The sequence below is a fragment of the Paroedura picta genome, chromosome 11 (genome assembly GCF_049243985.1).
Source record: "Paroedura picta isolate Pp20150507F chromosome 11, Ppicta_v3.0, whole genome shotgun sequence".
In the NCBI taxonomy this organism is placed as follows: Eukaryota; Metazoa; Chordata; class Lepidosauria; order Squamata; family Gekkonidae; genus Paroedura; species Paroedura picta.
Genome location: NC_135379.1, coordinates 66,553,730 through 66,573,522, shown reverse-complemented (window position 1 = coordinate 66,573,522; position 19,793 = coordinate 66,553,730). Strand labels below are relative to the sequence as shown.

Genomic DNA, 19,793 nt, shown 5'->3' with positions numbered 1-19,793 from the left:
CTCCGCCGCCTCCGCCGCGCGCCAAAACAGAACCGGCCAGCCAAGCTCCCGCCCTTTCAGGCGCTGGCCAATCAGACGGCGCCCCCAGGGGGCTGCAGCGACTGGCCCCGCCCCCAGGGCCTGGCTAGGCGGAGCCGTTCGGGGACGGGCCGGGCAGGGGCGCTGCGGGGCTGCCCCGTGCGCAGGTGCTCCGTTTCCACCTGCCTTGTCAGCGAGGAGGCACACGTGTTTCGCCAGGGGAAATGGTCGCTTTATTGTGCACCGTGCTTTCCAAGCATGGACGTTTCACAAGCGGTATTCACAAAAGTATCTCATTGGAGAGGTTCAAGTACACCGAAGACACTGACAGGTTTTTAAAACTTCACAGTTGCATGTTGTAAAACAGTGTTCACAGCTAATACACCAGAAAACTCCAAAGATGAATGCAACCAGGTTTCTAAAGTGTTTGGGTGTATAAATAAATATATACGTATGAATACTTAGAAGCAGGACAAGGCAGATTGGAAGAGATCTAAGGCTACTGTCTCGAATTTATTGGACTGCCACCCTGACCAAAGAAGTACAAGTAGCTTGGTAGTCCTGGAAACATTCATGATGCTTTACTGCAGTGGTCCCCAACCTTTTTATCACCGGGGACCACTCAACGCTTGACAATTTTACTGAGGCCCGGTGGGGGGGGTAGTTTACTCCTCTACTCTCAACCGCTGCCCTAACGCTCTCTGATCGCTATGGTAATGTTTAAACATCCCTTCAAAATAAGATACAGACACGCCACAACAATGAAGTGTGTTGTAAAGGGCCGGGGGGGGGGGGAGAAGGCGTCCTTCAGGGCCCACCTCCAATTAGTCGAAGGGCCACATGTGGTCCGCTGCCCACTGGTTGGGGATCGCTACTTTACTGTATTCAACCTTTCAGAGATGCAATGTAGAGTGTGCTTTGCCTACACGGGTCCTTTGTGTGGGGGATTATTTTTTTCACTTTTTAAAAATGGTCTTTCCTCATACAGCAAACTGTACACAGCCATGCATGCAAAGTTCCAGGACTTTACAAGGTACATGGCTGCAAAGCCCCTTTGATGCTCCCAGAAAGGATTCAGCTTGATTTCAACGCTTCCCTAGAATACAAGGCGCATCCAGCTCTGACTTGTCGGTTATCTGCAGAGTGGAAAAGTGGCATTTTAGATGCAGGACCCACTAAGGGCTTCTGTCCTCATATCAGCCAGAATTTTACCAGCCCGGTCAACCTACAGAAATGGAAAAAGACAAGCTGGAAAAACAAACATTGTTGTTTTCATTATTGTTCCTCTGATTTCTAATTTCATGCATTTTTACTTTTCCTTCTCTCAAACGCTGGTTCCTGCCAGAGAGGCAAGGCAGTCTGATAGAGACACTGTGTCCTTGAATCAGTTTTGAAGACATTTGTCTTTATAACTTTGCATGAGCTTAGAGCAAGGGCGGCCAAACTGTGGCTCTCCAGATGTCCATGAACTACAATTCCCAGAAGCCCCTGCCAGCATGCTCTCAAGGGCTCATGGGAATCACAGTTCATGGACATCTGGAGAGCCACAGTTTGCCCCCCCCCCCCCTGGCTTAGAGGTACTTTCCCAATGGGATGGGGGTTGTTCCCCCTGTGGGAGATAGAAGGCACTTAACCTGAAGTGATAGAATAGGGTTGCCAGCTCTGAGTTGAGAAATAACTAGAGATTTGGGGGGAGGGGGGAGCTTGAAGAAGGCAGAATTTGGAGAAGGGAGGGACTTCAGTTGTGTCTAATGCCACTGAGTTTACCTTTGAAAGCAACCATTTTCTCCAGGGGAACTGAGGTTCTCTGTGGCTTGGAGATCAGTTGTAATCGTGGGAGATTCCCAGCCACCACCTGGGGGGTCGGCAACCCTATGCTAGAATGTTCAAAACACAATAGACAACCATCAATCCCAGTGCCTTTGATTAGGATCGGGAGATTTAATGGAATAGTAAGTGCTCCCAATAGTTAGTTTGTCTTCTGCATTCCAGGGTTCCTAGAATTAAAGATGGCATTTGAGGAAGGTCAACTTGGTGTGGGAGAAAGACGCACTAGCTGAAACCGACCTCTGTTGCACACCTGCCAAAGGCACATCCATTGAATCTGGTCATAATAAACCAAAGCCATGTCGATATCAACTAGGGCCTGGAGCAGCTTTTTTCACCCATTTGACTATGGAAGAGCCCCTGAAATGCACTTTCGGGCTTCGAGGACCCCAGAAGTGATGTCACACCTCCCTGCCATGCCTTCCATAAGTGACATGTCTCTGGAAGTGACATCACCACTCACACCCTTTGTCCTCATTTTGTTCTCCCCCCCCCACCTTTACTCCTACTACAGCAATTCTGCCGCATATTGGCTTGAAAGAATGGCAGGGGCTGAGAAGACAGCCCAGACCCCACCCCCACACCACAACCCAACCAACTCCCCCCTCCCTTGATTTTTACACCCACAGCCTACCCACCAATTCCTCTGAGCAGAGGCAGCCAGTTCCCTAACTTGTGGCCAAGTCCATTAAGGGAGGAAGGGGAAGGCCGCAGACCCCCCTGCAGAGCTCCCACAGATCCCTCGGGTCCACGGACCCCTGGTTGGGAATCTTTGGCCAAGAGTATTCATTGATGGGATAAAGCCATCTTGGAACAGTGGCACATTCTTGGCTGCATGTTGGACATGCATGGTTAAATGTTTATCTGTAAAAAAAATTGATGTTACCTTGTATCCTTGCATATGTGAGCATCATAGAAGGAGTAAGGACAAGGGCAGATCGTGCTGTAGAAATACCACAACACTTTAGTGTAGCACAACTGATGGTAGAAAATCTAAATCAAAACCTGTAACAAACTGTGATTCCAAGCTGAAATAAATAAATAAGGCTTACATCTCTGTAATGTGAAAGTGTTGGGCACATGCAGGTTGTATACTTTTCTCATTCTGATATTGTATGCGATATTGTGATAGCTTGCCACTATCACATTGGCAGGGGACTGTATGGCCAGATACAGCTTAACCATGCTATAAAAATAACACTCCTTGCCCCCCAGTGTTCACACATGACCAAATAATTACTTTTTAAAGAAGTTACAAAGCTGCAAATTGCAGTGGGTGGGGAATGGAAGCAACAGAAATTCTGTACTGCCAGATGCCTGATCTTCTGTTTTTCCAACCACTTTTTGCTTACACAAAGAGGGGAAGATGAGCAGAGAGCAAAGAAAGAAATCATATATTGGGCGGGGGGGGGGTCTGTCTACTTTTGGAATCAGTGACTATGCAAACAATATCATGTCCATTATTCTTGGGTAGGATGCATTAGCTGGTGAAAGCCCTGATTCAATGACTTAGGAAGCAACCCCAGAAACCCTAATTCAGAAACCACCAGTGATTGCATGATCGATTACTCCACCAATCAACACCAATCCAATTCTGGTTGGATCCAGCCTGAATCAACAGTTTTCACACATTACCCTGTTTGAGTTTGGAGCTTGGTCCCTGTGAATGGCTCTGTCTTACAGGTTTACCCTAAAGTGGGAGGTTTGAGGGAGAACCAGAGCTTAGGGCAGATGGCTGCTGGGCTGTTTCCTGAATTTTTAGGAAATGGCTCTGTCCAAGAATCCATCAGAACCTGGGTGAAGTTGAAGGGAGAAGGGGAAGAAATGTGAAGAAATTACATTTGGCAGATAGATAATGCTAAGAGCAAAGCTGGATTGTCATCAATGAGACACAATATCTGCATATTGGATCTAACAGAGTTTGCTGCTTGCAGTTTTGTCATATCAGAGAAGCTCAGAGACACTACAGTTCCCTGCTACCACGGGCCCTTGGCCGTTCCCCTGCATTATCCAGTCAATCAAGTCTATTGCTGTTGACGCTCTTGGGACTTCAGAAGTTCACTCGCCAGCTTCACAATGTGCTTCCAGGCCAACTGGACATGGGTCGATTCCACGGTGCGAGCGCAAATTGAGAAACGCAGCACAAATTTCCCTTTCAGGTGACATGGAACGAGGTGGATCTTCCTGGCATCATTTATGCTCTTCAGCAGAGACTCGTTGAGTTCATTGCTGCCCTGCGGTGGTGACCAAACAAACAAAAGCAAGGCGTAAGCAATTTGGATTGGGCAGCTTCAGGGAAAGGAGGTTTCAGACCACCTTCCTGGAGAGTACCTGGAAGGAGCTCTACCCTTGGCCTAGCTCACTGCCATCTGGCCAGCTCATTGGCTCTACACAACAGTAAGCCAATAGAGACCAATATTTTGAATGTCTGAGCCAAAGGTTCATAAGTGCCAAAGGCTCAAAGGGTGACTGTGTGGATAACACTGCTATAGCTGGGCAACAGAAATGCACATAAAATGTTCCTCCAGCATTGTTTTCTTTTCTTTCTACTAAATTGATCAAAGTGTCGAATTTTATGTCTTGCTGGAAATCTCCCACCTTCCTGAAATCTGAGATCTGAGACACTCTCAGCACGGCATCCCCAGTTACCCGAAATCTCATTGATAGTTTCTTTCCATGATTCAAATCTCAGTCTGTGGTTTGGGTTGCCTTAAATATTGACAGCTCACTGCACCAGTTCTGTCTGTCTGTGTGTCTGTCTGTCGATTTATTGTTTAGATTTATATTCCATCCCTCCCAGCAAGCCAGGTTAGGGTGGGTAAAAAAAATGCTTACATAAAATGCCCAGTGTACCTGAGGGACCGCCTCCCCGCCTATGCCCCCAAAAGAGCTCTGCGCTCTACCACCACCAACCGGCTAAGGATCCCTGGGCCTAAAGAAGCCCGCCAGACCTCAACCAGGGCCAGAGCCTTCTCTGTCCTGGCCGCCACCTGGTGAAACAAGCTCCCGGAGGAGATCAGGGCCCTGATGGAGCTTAAACAGTTCTGCAGGGCCTGCAAAAAGGAGCTCCTCCGCCAGGCATTTGGTTGAGACCAGGCATAACCAACAGCGACTGAAGGGCCCCTGCTCCCCCCCCCCTCTCAGAACTCCACCAGAGTGCTCTGGACCTGTTTGCACTATTGCACTGTTGCTTTGTTTATACTGTTATACTGTTACACTGTTATATTATTACAACTATTATTAATATTGTACGGATATTCATATGTTATAGACTGTTTCATGTATTGTTCTTATGTTCTATGTAAACAGCCCTGAGCCTCTGGGCAGGGCAGTATATAAATATAAGGTAAAGGTAAAGGTATCCCCTGTGCAAGCACTGAGTCATGTCTGACCCTTGGGGTGACGCCCTCCAGCGTTTTCATGGCAGACTCAATACAGGGTGGTTTGCCAGTGCCTTCCCCAGTCATTACCGTTTACCCCCCAGCAAGCTGGGGACTCATTTTACCAACCTCGGAAGGATGGAAGGCTGAGTCAACCTTGAGCCGGCTGCTGGGACTGAACTCCCAGCCTCATGGGCAGAGCTTCAGACTGATGACTGCTGCCTTACCACTCTGCGCCACAAGAGGCTCTATATAAATATAATAAATAATAAAATAAATAAAAAATAAAATCAAAACAGGCCCTTTGAAACTGAGTTCACTCTTGAAAGGCCCACAGCTCTTCCGGGAGCTCATTCCACCAGGTATGCCTGGCCTCAACGAGATGTCTGGTGTGTGTTTTTAAGTCCCCACAAAAGTGGGGGACTGGACTAGATTGCCCTTTGTAGCCTTTTCCGGCTCCATGTGATTCTGATTCCCCTGCACTCTGAGGCATTCCCAGGGGGTATCTAAACCTCCGCACATGCCAAGCACGTGGTACACAGCAAACTCCTGAACTCCAGAGGAGAAGGTTAGTAATGGTGAACAAGACCAGTTTTTCTGATATGCAGCCAGGACACATCTAACATGACATTGGCTTGTACCTTGTTACTTCACAGAGCAAAGTCTGGCGCTTCCCTCCAGGCTAATAAACTTGAAAGAGGTGGAAGCACCTCTTCCATCAGAGGATTTCAACTAGTTCTGCTGCAAAGATCTTTCTTTTTGCACTGCCAGGAACTCATAATGAATGTTAGCAGAGCCCGTTGGATTGTTTTTCCAACTTGCACAAAAATACGTCATTATTGTCTTTGTCCCAGTTCAATAAGAGCTTCTGAAAATGTGTTAGCTTGTCAGGTTTTTTAAAACAGACTCAGTGTCTTTAGCGAAATGTTTATTCTTGCGCTACGGAGAGTGCTTGTGGGTCCAGCAACAGCTGTTTGTCACTGCTCTAATGTGGTGAAATGGAGCATGAGAGCATAAGAAACGTCCCATTGGATCAGGCCACTTGGCCATTTAAGGTCTGTGTTCTCTCAAAGGAAGTTTCTTCCTGAACATTCTCCTGAAGTTATGGGGTGGATCCAACTGCTTTTCTACTCGACTGCACCCAAATTTCCACTTTTCCAAGCCCCTGTCCTTTTTGGCTGTTACCCATGGAGATCTCAGGCTCCCCAGAATAACTTTTCAAGGTGGACATGGGGGACCCTTCCTCTCTTTTTCATCAGTAGAAAAGCTGGTTGGATCCAACCCAGTAATTGGTTTATTTATAGATCCTGTGGTGATGAACTTCACAGTTCTGGTTATTGCAGTAGAATAGGGAGAGTCCAGCACCTTAAAAACTAAAAAAATTGGTGAACAGTGACTTCCAAAAGCACATCTCCTGCCACCAATCTTGCTTGTCTTTAAGGTGCTTTGGGACTCTTTCTATTCATTTTTGTCTACAACAAGAGGGAGAGGAGAGACACAGGTGAGCATGTACACAGCTATGCTTCCAAACCATATTCTGCCAAATTGCACCACTCCTGGGATTTCTCAAAGCCAGAAGAATGTTTCAGGGAGTTCTCAATGGTAACAAAGTTGACAAAGGCTGCTCTAAGGACTATGTAACTGACCCAAAGCCAGTCTTCCTTAGCTCATGAAAATTTTAAAGTTTTAGTTATAATTTTTTGTCACAAATTTTAATGCTGAACTTTTAAATAAACAAACAAATAAATAAATACAGAATGTACCTGCCAAAGCATAGCACTGAATATATATAGAATCACAGAATCATAGAATCATAGAATAAAAGAGTTGGAAGGGACCTCATGGGTCATCTAGTCCCTGTATTATACAGGACACTCACAACCCTATCGCTCAAACCTGCCAGCCCTTTGCCTTCACAGAATCAGCCTCTCCATCACATGGCTATCTAGCCTCTGTTTAAAAATTTCCAAAGATGGAGAACCCACCACCTTCCGAGGAAGCCTGTTCCACTGAGAAACCACTCTGTCAGGAACTTCTGAGGTGATTGCTGGGTAATTGTTGGGAGGCTTAAAAAGGGCTACTCCTCACCAGAGGCGCGAGCCTTTGGCGCGAGACAAAGGGCTCTTGGCCGAGCAATTAGAATCAGTAGATTATATCATCAGTAGATTATATTTCCCTAGTACTTCCACTGCCTAGACATTACAATGGACCTCCAGAACACTCATCCCATCATCTGCAGTGAGTGTGACATGATTGCCTTCCTCCCAGAAGACAAGATGGACTACAGCTGCCCCAAGTGTAAGCTGGTAAGACTTTTGGAGGAAAAGATTAGGGCACTAGAAAACAGAATTATTACTCTGACCCAAAGTAAAAAAGGGGAGGAGTTCGTAGTCCAGAGCTCTGCAACATGGAATAAAGAGAATACAACCAGTCCTGAAGAGGACAAGGAGATTGACCACAATAGGGAGCCTCTGCAGGCAGTTCGGAAAAAGACTGAACGGCGAAGGGCGAGACAGTTCTCGGGGCCTTTGGAGCTCCAGAATAGATTTCAGGCCCTTGCAGAGGAGGTGCAAGGGTCAACAAGGGAAGAGGTCCCAAAACAAACTCTAAGACAAAGGGAAGAGGCCACGGGGACAGAAGGAAATGGAGTTGAGAAGAAAAAAAAAAGGAGAGTACTGGTAATTGGAGACTCCCTGCTAAGAGGAATGGATCGCCATGTGGCTGGGCCCGACCCCCTAACCCGAGAGGTGTGTTGCTTGCCAGGGGCGAAAATTAAAGATGTTTCAGAAAGGCTGCCCAAACTCCTCAAATCTACGGATCGCTACCCATTTGTGATGGTCCATGTGGGAACGAATGACATGTCCCTGAATACCATCGCTCCTATTAAAAAAGACTATCAAGATCTGGGGAGGAAGCTCAAGCAAATGGGAGCACAAGTGGTATTCTCTTCAATCTTGCCTGTCAAGGGAAGAGGAATGCGTCGGGAGAGGAAGATAATGGAGGTGAATCACTGGCTGCGTAGTTGGTGCCGGCAGGAGAGATTTGGTTTCTGGGACCATGGGATAGGCTTTCTTGAGGAAGGCCTACTAGCACCTGATGGACTGCACTTATCGAAACTGGGGAAGAATGTGTTTGGCAGGAACCTGGGGAGATTCATCAGGAGAGCTTTAAACTAAAGCCACTAGGGGAAGGAGACGATCAACATAGGGAGTGTATGGAAGGAAAACGATCGGAGGCAGCCCAACCGGCAAGGCCAGCTCATAGGGAACCAAAAGTAAAAGGATTCAGATGTCTTTATACTAACGCCCGAAGCATGGGCAATAAAAAGGAAGAGCTGGAACTTCTCATGCTGATGGAAAAGTATGATCTAGTAGGCATCACAGAAACTTGGTGGAATGATTCTCATGACTGGAATGTAATGGTGGATGGATATGAACTGTTCAGAAAAAACAGAATAGATCGAAGAGGTGGAGGAGTGGCACTGTATGTGAGGAAAGGGCTTACCTGTCAGGAAATTCTAGTGAAGGAGAGCATATCTACAGTGGAAAGCATCTGGGTGAAAATAAGCGAGGGGAAAACAAACAGTGTGGTGGTTGGTGTCTGCTACCGACCGCCTGACCAACGAGAGGATGTGGATGCTGCACTTTGTGAGCAGCTTGAGAAAATATCCAAACGGCAGGACCTTGTCATCATGGGTGACTTCAATTTCCCAGATGTGTGCTGGGAAACAAACTCTGCGAAGCGTCCTCAGTCATGCAAGTTTCTGACCTGCCTGGCTGACAATTTCATTTATCAAATGGTAGATGAACCCACAAGAGGTTCAGCCATACTGGACTTAATACTGACCAACAGGCAAGAGTTGGTGGATGAGGTGAAGGAGGTGGGGACCCTAGGGGGAAGTGACCATGTCCTCATAGAATTCCTTTTGAGATGGGGAGCCAAGGAAGCTTGTAGCCAGACGCGGATGTTGGATTTTCGTAGGGCAAACTTTAATAAACTCAGAGACATGATGAGTGTCATACCATGGACGAGAATGCTGGAAGGGAAGGGAGCATGTGAAGGGTGGGCGCTACTCAAACAAGAGCTATTGCATGCTCAATCAATGACTATTCCAGAAATACGAAAACACTGCAGGAGCTCTAAGAAGCCTATTTGGATGAACAGAGAACTTCAAGAGGAAATAAGAAAGAAAAGGAAAATGTTCAGGAAATGGAGGGAAGGACAGAGCTCTAAAGAAGAGTACCTACAGGTTACTAGGCACTGTAGATCAATCATCAGAAAGGCCAAAGCTGAGAGTGAGCTAAGATTGGCCAGGGAAGCCCACTGTAATAAGAAAAGATTTTTCAGTTACGTGAGGAGCAAACGTAAAGTAAAGGAGGCAATAGGCCCGCTGTTGGGTGCGGATGGACAAACTCTAACGAAAGATGCAGAGAAAGCAGAAAGGCTTAGTGCCTATTTTACATCTGTTTTTTCCCACAGGTCAAAGTGTTTAGGCACGTCTAGAGATGGCTGTAGCCAAAGGACAGTGTCTGGGTGGCAGGTTAACATGGATAGAGAGGTTGTCGAGAGGTATTTAGCTGCACTGGATGAGTTCAAATCCCCTGGTCCAGATGAAATGCACCCGAGAGTACTCAAAGAACTTTCCAGAGAACTTGCACAGCCCTTGTCCATCATCTTCGGAACCTCTTTAAGGACTGGAGATGTCCCGGAGGACTGGAAAAGAGCAAACGTTATTCCGATCTTCAAAAAAGGGAGGAAGGATAACCCGGGAAACTACAGACCAGTGAGTCTGACCTCTGTTGTGGGGAAGATAATGGAGCAGATATTAAAGGGAGTGATCTGCAAACATCTGGAGGACAATTTGGTGATCCAAGGAAGTCAGCATGGATTTGTCTCCAACAGGTCCTGCCAGACCAACCTAGTTTCCTTTTTTGACCAAGTAACAGGTTTGCTAGATCGGGGAAATTTGGTTGATGTCATTTACTTGGATTTTAGTAAAGCTTTTGACAAGGTTCCCCATGATGTTCTGATGGATAAGTTGAAGGACTGCAATCTGGATTTTCAGATCGTTAGGTGGATAGGGAATTGGTTAGAGAACCGCACTCAAAGAGTTGTTGTCAATGGTGTTTCATCAGACTGGAGAGAGGTGAGTAGCGGGGTACCTCAGGGTTCGGTGCTCGGCCCGGTACTTTTTAACATATTTATTAATGATCTAGATGAGGGGGTGGAGGGACTACTCATCAAGTTTGCAGATGACACCAAATTGGGAGGACTGGCAAATACTCCGGAAGATAGAGACAGAGTTCAACGAGATCTGAACACAATGAATAAATGGGCAAATGAGAACAAGATGCAATTTAATAAAGATAAGTGTAAAGTTCTGCATCTGGGTCGGAAAAATGAAAAGCATGCCTACTGGATGGGGGATACGCTTCTAGGTAGCACTGTGTGTGAACGAGACCTTGGGGTACTTGTGGATTGTAAACTAAACATGAGCAGGCAGTGTGATGCAGCGGTAAAAAAGGCAAATGCCATTTTGGGCTGTATCAACAGAGGCATCACATCAAAATCACAAGATGTCATAGTCCCATTGTATACGGCACTGGTCAGACCACACCTGGAGTACTGTGTGCAGTTCTGGAGGCCTCACTTCAAGAAGGACATCGATAAAATTGAAAGGGTACAGAGGAGAGCGACGAAGATGATCTGGGGCCAAGGGACCTAGCCCTATGAAGATAGGTTGAGGGACTTGGGAATGTTCAGCCTGGAGAAAAGGAGGTTGAGAGGGGACATGATAGCCCTCTTTAAGTATTTGAAAGGTTGTCACTTGGAGGAGGGCAGGATGCTGTTTCTGCTGGCTGCAGAGGAAAGGACACGCAGTAATGGGTTTAAACTTCAAGTACAACGATATAGGCTAGATATCAGGAAAAAGTTTTTCACAGTCAGAGTAGTTCAGCAGTGGAATAGGCTGCCTAAGGAGGTGGTGAGCGCCCCCTCACTGGAAATCTTCAAGCAAAGGTTGGATACACACTTTTCTTGGATGCTTTAGGATGCTTAGGGCTAATCCTGCGTTGAGCAGGTGGTTGGACTAGATGGCCTGTATGGCCCCTTCCAACTCTATGATTCTATGATTCTATGATTCTATGATTCTTCCGGATATTTAGATGGAATTTCTTTTGAATTAATTTCATCTCGTTCATTCTGGTCTGTCCCTCTGGGGCAAGAGAGAACAATTCTGCTCCATCCTCCATATGGCACCCTTTTAAATACTTGAATATTGTTATTAGATCCTCTCTCAGTCATCTCCTCTCTAGGCTAAACAGACCAAGCTCCCCCAACCTTTCTTCATATGTCTTGGTGTCCAAACCTCTCAACATCTTTGTTGCCCTCATCTGGACACATTCCAGTATGTCAACATCCCTCTTCAACTGGGGTGCCCAAAACTGAACATATTACTCCAAGTGAGCCCGAACCAGACCAGAGTACAGTGGTACCATCACCTCTCATGATCTGGACACGATACTCCGTTTGATACAGCCCCAAATCCGATTTGCCTTCTTAGACACTGAGTCACACTGCTGACTCATGTTCAATGTATGGTCTACGAAGACTCCTAGATCCTTTTGGCACTTGCTACTGCCAAGGCAAGTCTCCCCCATCTTATATCGGTGTATTTGGTTTTTCCTACCTAAATGCAGAACTTTACATTTGTCCCTATTGAACTTCATTTTATTCAGTTTAGCCCACTTCTTGAGCCTATCAAGATCATCCTGTATTCTGTTGCTGATTTCAGTTGTGTTTGCTACCCCTCCCAGTTTAGTATCATCTGCAAATTTAATAAGTATCCCCTCTAATCCCTCATCCAAATCATTTATAAATATGTTGAACAACACAGGCCCCAGGACAGATCCTTGGGGTACTCCACTTGTCACTCTTTTCCAAGAAGATGCTGAACCATTAATAAGTACCTTCTGGGTATGTTTTGTCAACCAGTTATTGATCCACTTAACAGAATTAGGATCCATACCGCATTTTACCAACTTGTGAACAAGAATATCATGTGGAACCTTATCAAAAGCTTCACTGAAATCCTGATAAACTATGTCCACGGCATTCCCCTGATCCAACAAGGTAGTCACTTTCTCAAAAAAAGACGTAAGGTTGGTCTGACATGACTTGTTCTTGAGAAACCCGTGCTGAGTCTTAGAAATCACAGCTCTCAGTTTCAGCTGCTCAAGGACTGAATATTTTTTATTTGTTCCAAAATTTTGCCAGCTACAGATGTCAAGCTGATGGGTCGATAATTACCCGGGTCCTCCTTTTTCCCTTTCTTGAAGATGGGGACAACATTTGCCCGTGTCCAATCATCAGGCACCTCACCGGTTCTCCAAGAAGTGTCAAAAATAATGGACAGAGGTTCAGAGATGACATCTGCAAGTCCTTTTAGTATGCTTGGATGCAGTTCATCTGGCCCAGAAGACTTTGTTTCATTTAATGCAATTAGGTGATTGTGGACTGCCCCAACAGTGATCCTAGGCCACCATTCCTGTCCTCCGTGTTGTGTTACATATTTGCCACATTGATTCACACACAAGAGAAGACCGAGGAAAAATAGGAGTTAAGCAGTTCAGCCTTCTCTTCATCATCTTTAACCGCTCCTGCGGTATTAAATAAAAGGGTACAGCCACCTGGGGAGGAGTTAGGACGGGCCCTGTCCAGGATAAAAACTCAGAGGGCCCAATCAGGAGCCATGAAGTGTCCATCCAGGGCCAAGCAGCCAATGGGGAGGTGCGCAAAGCGCCTTCCTATTGGCCCCTCACCAGGACAGACCAAAATTCCATTCACCCAGCCCAGTCTGGCTGCCAGTCTGTTCCTGACCACCGTAGTTCAGCGGTGGAATAGGCTGCCTAAGGAGGTGGTGAACTCCCCCTCACTGGCAGTCTTCAAGCAAAGGTTGGATACACACTTTTCTTGGATGCTTTAGGATGCTTAGGGTTGATCCTGCGTTGAGCAGGGGGTTGGACTAGATGGCCTCTATGGCCCCTTCCAACTCTATGATTCTATGATTCTATGAATCTCCCCTGGTTCCTGCCAAACACATTCTTCCCCAACTTCGATAAGTGCAGTCCATCAGGTGCTAGTAGACCTTCCTCAATAAAGCCTATCCCATGGTCCCAGAAACCAAATGTGTGTAACATTCTTCCAATCATTACCCTCTGTATTAGCTGCTCCTGATTTTGTTTTGATATATTTCCCTCCTCCTGCAGTGTAATCAATCGTTTCTGTAATCCTTTTCCTCTAGCAGAGCCACTGATTTGCAGTTGCTGCATTTGTAAAAATTGTCCCCCTGAGGTAAAAAGACAGATGGTACATGTCACTACGCAACCTTCTTCAGTCTTCATGCCACTTTGATTCATCTGAACTGCTCCACAAACAGTCCTACACTTCAGTGAAACCTTCGGCTTGATCCTCAGGTGAAAAGCCAACAGCCAAGAGTCCTTTAGCTCCTGCTCTTGGCTCCTTACAGAGTATTATGGTTTAATTCAGACCTCAAGAGTCTTTTGGGTTTTGTATTTGTGTGTGGGTATATATATATATATATATATTTGTGTGTGTGTGTGTGTGTGTGTGTGTGTGCGCGCGCGCGCGTATGCGTATGTATATATGTATATATGTGTATATATATACATTCCATGTTTTATTTCTTTTGTAAACTGTAATATCTAGGTTAATTGTAATGAGGGAAACTCAACCCAGGGCTGCTGATTTCACTGTCCATTCTGTGTCCTTTGCTACTCACAGCGCTGGACTGGCATTCTGAATAACTTCTGGAGTATCATGTTGAGGAGTCATTTGTTGTCAGCGGTTGTTTTCAAACTAGCTTCTCTTTTTCAAGTCATCCCCCCTTTAAATCGTACTGCCTGGTGTGTGGGAGAAGGCCACAATGCCTGCCGGAAAAGAGAAATGGCTGCTCTGTTTGGTAATGAGGGGCAGACCAAAGGTTAATGTTCTCAATTTCTTTGCTTTCTTAGTAAACTGTTTTCCCCTGCTTAATCACGCCCCTTAAGCCTCAGTGTATCACTTTCGGCATCTGCTCAAGCGGTAAGCTAATGATCTCTTGCTATCACACAGCATTATCTTTCCAAATGTCAAAGAAAGCAATCTGGAGGGTTAATGTGGCTAAGAGTTACATTTTGTTTCCCCTGTCAGAGCAGCTGATGATCAGTATTAAAAAAGCGTCTAATTTCCCTAAGGGAACTGGGAAGACAGCCATCCATGGGCTTCCTGCGTCCGAAAGCCACGAGAGACTCTTAATGCTTGTTAATATCAATTTTATGGGTTCAGAACCAGCCATATCTATCAAAATTCACAGAAAGCAAGGTTTTGGTTTTGGACCTGACTTACCAGAAGATCTGCAGGATTTCAAAGGAAGCAAAACTGCTTAGCTCATTAAACTATTGCAAGGCAGTCTTTTTGAACAAGGACTCAAGAAGGCTAACAAAATTTCTCATAGCAATTTAACAAAACTTTAAGTCATGGAATTTTTTAATGACATAAACACCCAAATATTTAATTGGTGCCAGAATTGTTTTTTTTTTAATTCTCTAATACCTTTAAATGGATGTTACTCTAATATGTTGAAATGTTGTAACAACAGCAACACCTTTATTGGCATACCAAACAAATAAACCGATAATACAAAAAACAGAAATATGTACCAAATCTGTAAACCGCTCGGGGAGTGGTATAAATAAAACAGTAAGGCTAAGGGGGGTTGGCTGAGTTCAGGATAGGAAACAGGGACCAACGATTGGCCCCTTGGCCTCAGAGTGACAAGAATTCCAGCCAGTCGGGTGAGGGGCCAATCGGAAGGCGAAGCGCCTTCTGATTGGGCCCTCAAGAGGACAGACCAGGGTCCCATCCAGTCAGGGTTCCATCTGAAGACATGGCTGCCAGTCTGCTGCTGACCAACAGAGAGAGAGGAGGCCAGTAGGGCTGCCAAGGGGGGTGAGAACAGAGGCTTGGACAGGCCCTTTTCGCCCCAAGGCCATCCTAACTGTCATGTCCAACTGCAAATGGCCTCAGAGCCCTGACAGAGCTGGCAGGAGGCTGCAGAGTGCGCTCCCTCCCCCCCTCCCTTCAGGCCTGCTGCGAAGGAGCCTCTGACAGGCCCTGACTGAGGGGAGGGAGGCATTTTCCTTTAGAGAGCAACGCAGGGGAGTCTGAGAAACTTTCCCCTCCTGCCAAACAGTTGGCTGACAGGGAGGCCACAGAAAAGCCCCTTCTCACTTAAAAGACTGCTCTGGCCGGGGTTAGACACAGCCAAGTCATGTGTATTTCTTCTTTGCAACTCTGCAGATTTGAGGCCATTGCACAGCGTTATTCTGCACAACTGGATGCTGTTGCGGAGGTTCTTTTGTCTCCTGTTTCATCTGCACAACAACCCTGTGCAGTAGGCCTCAAGTCTTTCAATTCAACAACAACCTGTGTGGGAGACCTTAAATTTTTCTTCTCTACCACAACACTGTCCAAAGTAGCCCTTTCTGCCTCGGGAGCTGATCTTTATACTCTGCCGGTGAGCTGTAATTCCAGGGGCAATCCAGGCCCCACCTGGAGGTTGGCTACCCCTGGGTTGAAAATAGTCCTCAAGTTGGAGGTGGAACTTCAAAATCGTACAATGCCTTTGAGGAGGCCGCAGGTGCTCTTTTGGGGCCGGGGGGAAGGCTTCCTCCCCCCACCCCCCGGGCCCAGAAGCACACCCGCGGCCTCCTCAAAGGCTGGACTCAGAGGCATTGTATGATGCCTCCGTATGATAAAAGCACACCTAGCACCCTTTGTATTTGCAAGAACAACGGGCTTGGTCCCTCGTTAAACATAAAATGCTTCTATTCTAATTGCTTCTTGTAAGAAGTTTGTGACTCTATTGTCAGGATTTTGACCAATGAGGAGAAGAAGGATCTTATATTTATGAGCAGTCTCCCATCTTCTAATTAGGAGCAAATGTAAGAATTTAACCCTAATATTTCCATAGAATGGACAGTGTAGCAGAACATGTAAAACAGATTCTTTGCAACCTTGGTTGCACAGTCTTTTGGAATAGGGAATAATGAGAAATCTCCCGGTCCTCAAATGGCCTGAGGAAGTTTTAAAAAGCAAGCTGCCCCTTTTATAGTCTGGCCTCCCCATAATCTTAATTCAAAACGTTAAACATAGTTAGAAAGCAAGGTGTTAAATCAGAAGAAGATCTGTACCATAACGTAAGGCTGAAAGAGCTTACCTTTAGTCGGAAGCACACCAGGCCCAATACAACATCAGCACAGATCTCAAACCGATCATCCTGAAGCACCAGATCCTTAAATTCATGAGCTAGTTTAACGTGCTAAAATAATAAACAGAAGTTAATTTAATATATTTCCATTCCACACTTGGGCATAACTTGGCTTAGGACTACAGTGTTGCAGGAGGCTAGTGGTGGGGCTCAGGGGGTAGAGCCTTTGCTTTGCATGCAGAACTGACTCCGACAGTGTGATCAACCGTCAGGCATGAAATAAAAGCAGCATACATAAAATACAAGAATTACAAAAACTTCTATGCAGAGTTATCTTCTCCTATACATAAAATGATACTATATACTATGTTACTTAGTCAGTTCTGTGGACCAGAAGGCCAAATAAAACAAAATGTGGCTTCTAATGTTTCAAAATCAGGCCCTGGTCAAGGGAAGTACTTTCAGTGTCCAATAAGTGTCATGTAGGACCTTCATCCAAAATATGACCTGCAGCATTCAGCATATCCAAATTGCTACAAAGATCCAAAGGGACGGAACCTGTATTATTCCAGCAGAGTATCTAATGAAAGAAATCTTACGAAAATGCTTCAATTTCCCTGCTTCCTTGCAGTTGTTTTATACAGTAATACCTTCTTGGTATTAATATGATTATACCTATCACAAGCACTAGAGGGCAATGAGGAGTTCTCATTGCACAGAGTGGGGCTTCCTTGATAAGACGGCCCCATTTTAAGCAACCCTAACTCTTTTGCAGCCGAGTGCCCTGGGAGAATGAAATGCAGCCTATAAAAGTAAAGACGTGAATGTTCATATGAGAGCTCCGTACAAGTCAAGGGCAGACACATTTGTCTAAGGACAAGCACCAGAACTCTCCTGAATCAGACTAATCGTCCGTCTAGTCCAGCCTCCTGCCTCACATGGTGGCCAGCCATTTCCTCTGGAGAGCCTTCCCTTGACATTGCCTCCAGTCTCTGGGATTCAGAGCAGGCTGTCAGGGACTCATGGGGACTGTAGTCCATGCACATCTGGAGAGCCACTGTTTGGCCACCCCTGCTCTAGGTAGTGGCTGGAGACACACACACCTGCCCCAGCATTACAACTGATCTCTACGTGACAGAGATCAGTTCCCCTGGGGAAAACGGCCGTTCTGGAAACTAGATTGTATAGCATTCTACTACATTGAAATCCCCCCTTCCCAAACACCACCCTTTTCAGGCTCCCCACCTCAAAAAAGGAAAAGAAAAAACCTCAGCCTGGAGCTGGCAGCCCGACTGGAGAGTTCCATGCAAAGCCAGGTTCCTTAAAACCTCAACGCCAAGTTCTACAAAAGCACATTGCCGAGCATTTGAAATTGAGTGCATTTCTTGACAATTTTTGAGATTTTAGGTTAGGCTGCATGTCCATCAGCTTACAGGCACAAATACACAGCTCCCCTCTTCTTTCCACATCCCTTCTAAGAATTCAGCAGCAAAGGAAAACGTGTTCACCTTCCGAATGTATTCCTGGAGGCCCTTCACACCATACATTCGGAACACAAACCACATCTTCAAGGAACGGAACCGCCGACCCAGGGGGATCTGCCAGTGCTGGAGATAAAACAACAAATTATTAGTTATAGCACAGTACATTAATGAAATCAAATTTTGTTTGTGGTCCTATACCAAGGACAAAATATTTTAATGACAAGGTCAATGTACAAAAGGGTAATGTCAATGTTTATGGATATATTATCAGAATCAAAACAAAATTTTTATTAAAATCAGTAACTTAGAAGATCATAGATCCTTATACCTTGATATTTGAACCAGTATATACAGAGGCACAAAGAGCCTCTTGTGGCGCAGAATGGTAAGGCAGCAGACATACAGTCTGAAAGCTCTGCCCATGAGGCTGGGAGTTCAATCCCAGCAGCCGGCTCAAGGTTGACTCAGCCTTCCATCCTTCCAAGGTCGGTAAAATGAGTACCCAGCTTGCTGGGGGGTAGACGGTAATGACTGGGGAAGGCACTGGCAAACCACCCCGTATTTGAGTCTGCCATGAAAACGCTGGAGGGCGTCACCCCAAGGGTCAGACATGACAGAGGCACAAAACTTTACAAGACATCTCGAAATGGAAGAATTTTCATCTGCCAAAACATTTTCAAGGCACATTCTGTCACAAAGTCCTGAAACTTTGTTTAACAGTGGCAGCTCATCACAGAGAGGATCATAGAAAAACGCCCCCTGGTCTCAATTTCTCCAAGGGGTTGTGGGCAAATTCTCTCAGCGAGTAGAATCCTATTAGATTTCCCATCTGTGACAACTGAGGGCAAGACTGCAAGTCTCACCAAAGTGAAGGCCCTTCAGAATTTGTTTACATCTAGAAAAGTAAGGTAGGAAGTTGGGGACAAAAAAAGTGATCTTACAAGGTCGTATTGTCTCTCAATTTCTTCTAGCCGCTGTTTAACCACTTTTTTGAAATCTCTCTCTCTCCTGCATTGTGCAAAGGGTTGGACTGAATGACCCTTGGGGACCCTTCCAGCTCTATGTTTTCATGAGGTGTCACTGGGAATATTATACTTACCCTATAATCTGTGATAAGTCCTGCAGGTAAAAAAAATTAAAAGGGAATGTGAGAACATGCATAAACATACAGTCAGTGGTATGCTGCTCTTCAGGTAGCCCAGTCCGTGCAGCATCTTGGCTGGCAGAAGGCCACAAGAAACATGGAGAGATCACCACTGAGACTTCACAAAGCCTTTTGCACTTAATAGACTTTAAGATCTAATCCATGCTGGCCAAAACATGGAAAGCAATGTTTCCTATTCAACAGTGTTCCCCATGCATTTATTAATGTCATAAATTTATATGGGGACCCAAAGCAGCTTACATTGTCCTCTCCTCCTCTGTATCCTGACAACCAAGGTGTGCCAGTCCCCAGGTGGGACTGTGGATTCCCCTGGAATTATAAATCATAAATCAAACTGAGAGCCAGTTTGGTGTAGTGGTTAGGAATGCGGACTTCTAATCTGGCATGCCAGGTTCGATTCTGTGCTCCCCCACATGCAATCAGCTGGGTGACCTTGGGCTCGCCATGGCACTGATAAAACTGTTCTGACCAGGCAGTGATCTCAGGGCTCTCTCAGCCTCACCTCCCTCACAGGAAGTCTGTTGTGGGGAGAGGAATGGGAAGGCGACAGTAAACCGCTTTGAGCCTCCTTCAGGTAGAGAAAAGCGGTATATAAGGACCAACTCTTCTTCTTCTTCAGTAATATCAGGGCTCTCTCAGCCTCCCCTCCC

General features: G+C 45.9%; 1 protein-coding gene across 5 annotated transcripts in view; it reads right to left on the bottom strand.

Annotated features, from left to right (window-relative positions):
* Positions 1 to 2,786: 2,786 nt before the first annotated feature.
* DDC (dopa decarboxylase) overlaps positions 2,787 to 19,793 on the bottom strand; it is a 74,225-nt gene continuing 57,218 nt past the window's right edge. For 4 of the 5 annotated variants that reach the window (XM_077302979.1, XM_077302982.1, XM_077302980.1 and 1 more), the window contains 4 exons: positions 19,078 to 19,097; positions 18,003 to 18,101; positions 16,504 to 16,605; positions 2,787 to 4,079 (listed from right to left, as the gene is read on the bottom strand). In XM_077302979.1, the coding sequence (XP_077159094.1) occupies positions 3,870 to 4,079; positions 16,504 to 16,605; positions 18,003 to 18,101; positions 19,078 to 19,097 (431 nt within the window). In that variant the 3' untranslated portion in view covers positions 2,787 to 3,869. Of the gene's footprint in view, positions 4,080 to 13,438; positions 13,573 to 16,503; positions 16,606 to 18,002; positions 18,102 to 19,077; positions 19,098 to 19,793 lie in introns of all 5 variants that reach the window. The other variant, XR_013225311.1, reaches the window with a different exon arrangement.